The sequence below is a fragment of the Palaemon carinicauda genome, chromosome 6 (genome assembly GCF_036898095.1).
Source record: "Palaemon carinicauda isolate YSFRI2023 chromosome 6, ASM3689809v2, whole genome shotgun sequence".
Taxonomy (NCBI): domain Eukaryota; kingdom Metazoa; phylum Arthropoda; class Malacostraca; order Decapoda; family Palaemonidae; genus Palaemon; species Palaemon carinicauda.
In genome coordinates, this window is record NC_090730.1 from 132358868 (window position 1) to 132364571 (window position 5704).

A 5704-nucleotide genomic window follows, 5' to 3' on the forward strand; every position below is an offset into this window, starting at 1 on the left:
GGTACAGGGATGTTTATTCCACCCATTCTCTACCACGTATACCAGCTAACCAAATTATCATTTTCAGCTCTCTCATACTCAAACTGAAACTATGTACAGTCGCTCATCCTAAAAACTTGAGCTTAAACCACTAAGGAAGTTTCTTAGGTAAATATGATACTTTAACTACTAGCAAAACTGGAATTCGGTATAAGTCCACTGTTTACATCTGAGAGACTGAAGGGGACTTACTGAGCATGCGAAAGGTACGACAATGGAAGCTTTGGGACCCTGCCCAACATTGACGATTGAACGTGATGGCAAACAGTGGTCTGTCAAATATCATGCAAAAAGTTAAATTCAAATAAGATGTAAATCATTATTTTCAGTTAAAAAAAATACTGACAAATAAACAGGTCGAGTTCACAGGACAAAAGGTTTTCGAATGAATAAGGGTTATGAGCATTGGCCGAAAATATGGTTTTATGAATAGAAAAAAAACAATGATCACAAAATAATCAAGATTATTAATGTTTCATAACATCTATCTATTTAAAAATATATGTCTATGGTCTTGATATACATATAAAGTAGTAAACAAGAAGCTCATGCAAATACACACTCTCCCTCACACATGCAAATAAATACGAAAATATACAATATATATATATATATATATATATATATATATATATATATATATATATATATATATATATATATATATTACTTACATAATGAGAACACTGGAAAAGAATATCAAAATACTAACCGGTTTGAATGAAGACTTCAGTAATTATTGCAGGGCCCATTGCCACTTTTTCCTTCGTATCTCTGAATCTGAAATTGAAAATTTAGTTATTAACCTTAGGACATATTTTATTTATGTAAAATTTTCTTAATCAACTAAATTGTACATATATTTATATATCATATTGCTTTATCTACCAATAATCATATATATCTTATTTATATGCACTGTTTATTAATATCCATTACTAAACTATGTCTTTTACGGGATAACACATCGTACGTTACCGACCATTTTCTACTTCAGTTACTAGTTCTAGATTTATGAATTATAAACTTTTGCCGTATGGACAAGCACTAGAGCCAGAAAGGCGAAGCTTTAGTCCACGATAGAAGAAAGATAGGGGGAACCAAGTGACCGCAGTGGGTGCAGCTAAAGGCTAAAGGAATGCTGCAAAGGTCTATACAGGTTTAAAGGTCTTTCATGAGTGGCAGAGGCTAGGGAAAGGACAATGTCCGAGAGAATGACCATATATACATACGATCAAAGCACAAGCCCCTCTCCACCCAAGCTAGTACCTAGGAGGACCAGGCAATGGCTGCTACTGAATCAAGAGGTAGCCCTATAGGATCCTATAATAAACACTATCCCTAGTTCATAGAGCCGTGAGATTGTGAATAACACTGAAAACTTTTACACGCTGCCAGCAGAGATCAAACTTCCCCCACTCCATAAATTGTGAGTCAGAGACTTTAGCCACTAGACTGCTAAAACCACTAAATAATTCATTCAGAGTACCGTTAGATGTTTTCTGATGGCACAACCCGCCCATTCTAATTGTTCTTTCAAATCTTAGAGACCAACCATATATGCATATCATCCCCCAAGAGTTGGCATCCGCCAGTCATCTAGAACTCAAGTGTTCAATGTGTGTATCCTATTCTTAGGTAACCAAGGGCAATTCTGCACCTTCTTGGCATATTATCGTATTTCCATGGAGTTATATCACTCAGTATCTCCATCTTACAATCCACATAATTCCAATAATCTTGTCATATATCACTGAGAGATTTTTTTATATAAGGCAAAAAGTCATTACATGGTGTCCGAGTGGACCGTACGGTTATAAATGAGAGGCGAGGTGAATGCAACTATACTTTACTAAACAGACATCGAGCTTAAAGACCAGGACTTGCAAGCAGAACGTCACAAAAAATTCAAACAAAATAAAACATGAGCTAGCACACTTACAAAGGTTGCTCTATTAACAGTGCAGGGAAGAGCAAGTGATCATTTGAAAAAGCAAAACCATTACAGTGTGCAAGCATACATAAAATGCGTGCGGTATACGGCATTCCCCCTAAAATTGATATAGCCTACATGTGAAATAGGGTGCCTTGCTCTAGAAAGGCATACTGTACGTGGGTCATCGGGCAGGAGATATGCAGGTTTTAGGCAATCAATAGAGACCCAATCTTCTTTTCCATGAATGTTAATTAAGAAGCCTTAGGGCTATGACGGATCATTAGGAAAGGGTAAGGGGACGTTAGTGGTCGCTTGCTAGTGTCGTTGCAAAGGAAATTATGAGTTGCTGAGTGCAGATATGAAGGTGTGTGTGTTGCTTTAATGGGCTTGTAAATCTGGCGGAAAGAAGTAAACTTTTCCATGTGACGTAGGCACTGGAGATTTTCGAAAAAGGTTGTAGATGGGTCACCATACACAATTTCAGCTGCTGAGACATCCAGGGCATCTTTAGGAATGGTTCTTATTTCCAGGGGGACCCGTGGAAGGTGAATTAATCCGTTGAAATCATTGCAACTGGGCATCAGAACAGTTTTGAGGGTGCAATAAAGATTATCAACCATTCCGTTGGCTGCAGGGCTGTAGGCGGTAGTCTCATGTAGAGGGATACCCAAGAGATTAGCAAATGATGTCCACAATTGAGGGGTGAAAGTGATATCCCCGTCAGAAGTATTATACTCATAGATACTGCATCTCGCTATCCACCTTGAGAATAAGGTAGATATACATCTGGCAGATGTTGCAGTTTCCATGGCAAAGGTGTCAGGTCAATGAGTAAAGCCGTGAATGACAGTAAACGGGTAACGATGTCCATGTGATGTCGGTAGGGGACCTACTAAATTACGTCGATGTAAATGTGGGCAAAACAACGCTGAGGTTGATGAAAGGCACCCTCTCCTGAATACCTGAGTCGAGGGATGTGAAAAGCCATGAATGAATTCAAACGCCTGTTGGTGCATGGTAACGGGTATTCATCGTCGTGGTGTGTACCAGTACTGACATCACAGAGGAGGTTGGTGTTGGGGTTGTCGAGGGGGGAGGTCTTCCCAACAGAGGGATATGCAGAATGTCCACATGCTTAGTACTCTGGGTCTTTTTGTTAGGCTTCTGCCAAGGTGATGTAATATCATCCCAGGTGCACCAGAGGCATGTAGTCCGTACGAATGACAAAAGGGTGTACCTTCTGAGAAGTGGCAAAAGTGACGGACAGCCAAATGCACCACTAGAAATTTGTGGTCAAAGGTAGAGTAGCCAGATTCCATCTCAGAAAGTTTTCTAGTGAACAAGACCAATGGGCAGGGCTAGCTCGAGCAGTGCACCAATAGCGACGTCAATGACATAGGTGGAGAGAAGGAGAGGGGCATGTGTCATGGGGAATGTGAGAGCACCAGCAGTTTATAGGACATTCTTTGGTGTTGCAGAGGGTTGCCTCTTGAAGGGGACCACACTTCAGGTTTTATGGTTCGCCCTTGAGGGAGACATAGAGGGGGGCAACTGTGGTGGCAATGGCTGTAGGAAATGGTGTTGGTCGTTGATCATGCCCAAGAATTCTTGTAGTGCTTTGACGGTCGAGGGTATGAGAAAGTTCTGAAGGGCTGCTACCTTCTCGAAGGATGGTGTGGACGCCTTCAGGAATGATGCGGTGTCCTAAGAACGGTACTTCGTACACTTGTCATACCGGACTATAAGGCCATTCTGTTGTAAGCAGTCAAGCATGATGCCTAGGTGACGAGGTGTTCCTCTTTGGAGGAAGAGAACACATATACAGTATGTTGTCCACATAACATACACAGAAGGGAAGGTCCCCTGAGATGCTATCCATGGGGCATTGAAAAGGGGCCTTAGCATTATGAATGCTAAAACAGGAGTAATTAAAGGTGTATGTACTGAAAGAGGTGGTGATGGCTGTCTTGGGGATGTCCTCAGGGTTCATGGCCACCTGATAATACCCCTTCAGGAGGTTGAGCATGGAGAAAACCTTTGCCTTGTTGAAGTAAGAGGTCACGTCGGTGATGTTTGGGAGGAAATTGTGATCTTGTTCTGTTTGAATGAGCAGTCTCCTGTAATCTCCACATGGACACAGGGAGCCATCTTTCTCCAGGATGATGCGTAAGTATAGCAAACAAAGGCGGCTTTTAGCAAAGAACCATTATGAATGCTAAAACAGGAGTAATTAAAGGTGTATGTACTGAAAGAGGTGGTGATGGCTGTCTTGGGGATGTCCTCAGGGTTCATGGCCACCTGATAATACCCCTTCAGGAGGTTGAGCATGGAGAAAACCTTTGCCTTGTTGAAGTAAGAGGTCACGTCGGTGATGTTTGGGAGGAAATTGTGATCTTGTTCTGTTTGAATGAGCAGTCTCCTGTAATCTCCACATGGACACAGGGAGCCATCTTTCTCCAGGATGATGCGTAAGTATAGCAAACAAAGGCCTGAGGCTTTTAGCAAAGAACCATTTCTTTCATTTTGGCAAATGTTTGTTCATCTGCTGACAAGTTATCTGGTGATGCACTTGAACCTGGTGAACAATGGGGGCCTGTCGTCTTGATATGGTGGTAAATACCTGTGTTTGGTGGGAGCCGTGGGCATCTGGTTAAGTTCTGTAAAAAAGACTTCCGGGTACGACGTGAGAAGGTGGGCGAAGGCAAACGTGGACGCTGTGGAGAACAAGGTTTGAAGACCTGGTTGAAGAGATGCCAGTGAGTAAGAGTCTGTGTTCACTAACCATTGGTAAGAGACATAAACCAGGAGGTACAAATGTGATAGGAAATCCACACAAAAAAAAATTGGCAATGCGACGTTAGCAACGACAAACTTCTGATGACATCTGGCGCTTCCAAACGATAATAAGAAGTTCTTGTAGCCATGGGTGGGAATCGCAGATCCGTTGGCCGCTACCAGGCAGACGTCCGCAGGCATAGACAGACTACTCCATGTCCTGGAGAGTAGCCTTGGTACAAGAGAACGGCAAGCACCAGTGTCTACTAACAACCGTTTGCACATTTCCTTGCACCAGCTCCTAATCTTGAGTGGTAGTAGCATAATTGCGGCTATTGGGCATTAGTAAATGAGTGTAGAGGTCATTGGTTGGGGCATGAGTGAGTGGTGGGTGGTGGGCAGCTGTGCCGCCACTCTGGCACGTCACAGGGTGGGCGTCTGTGTCCTACCGCATTCACGTCAGCTTCGGTCTACGTTGAATAGTTGTCCTCTTCATCAGGAGTGGAGGCGTTGATGGAGATCTTGAAAGTGGTTAAGGGGCTGTCCATGAGGGCATCAACTTTGGTCATCAGGTCCTTCATGGGCAAAATATCGACATCGGGTATGGCAGCGCATATAGGTTTGGGTAAGCGTTGTACTCAGAGGGCACAATGTAGGTTAACCTCACAAAGAGAGTTTTCTGCATCAGGTTCCAGTCGAGTGATACTGGTCCTTTCCTTTGCTCGCTCTCAAGTTGTTGAGAGAGATGAAAAAGCCTGGCTATACAGGCGGCTGGCAATGGAGAGTACTGCTCCAGGAGCTATGTTTTGAGAGCATCATACAGTAATAGGGTGTCCCCTTTACTCACAAAGGCAATTGTAGATTACCAGGAAAGTGTGCTTACAAATAGCCAGGAGAACATAAGACTGCTTTGGTTCTTAAGTAAGTCACGCCCTTGAATGGGCAACATCGTAG

General features: G+C 42.8%; 1 protein-coding gene across 1 annotated transcript; it reads right to left on the reverse strand.

Moving 5' to 3' along the window:
• Window positions 1–3488: 3488 nt before the first annotated feature.
• Window positions 3489–5074, reverse strand: LOC137643244 (uncharacterized). The gene is made up of 3 exons (XM_068376086.1): window positions 4596–5074; window positions 3920–4164; window positions 3489–3679 (listed from the first exon to the last, which is right to left on the reverse strand). Exons 1-3 carry the CDS (start codon window positions 5072–5074, stop codon window positions 3489–3491), a joined length of 915 nt encoding a protein of 304 aa, XP_068232187.1.
• Between the last annotated feature and the right edge of the window lie 630 nt (window positions 5075–5704).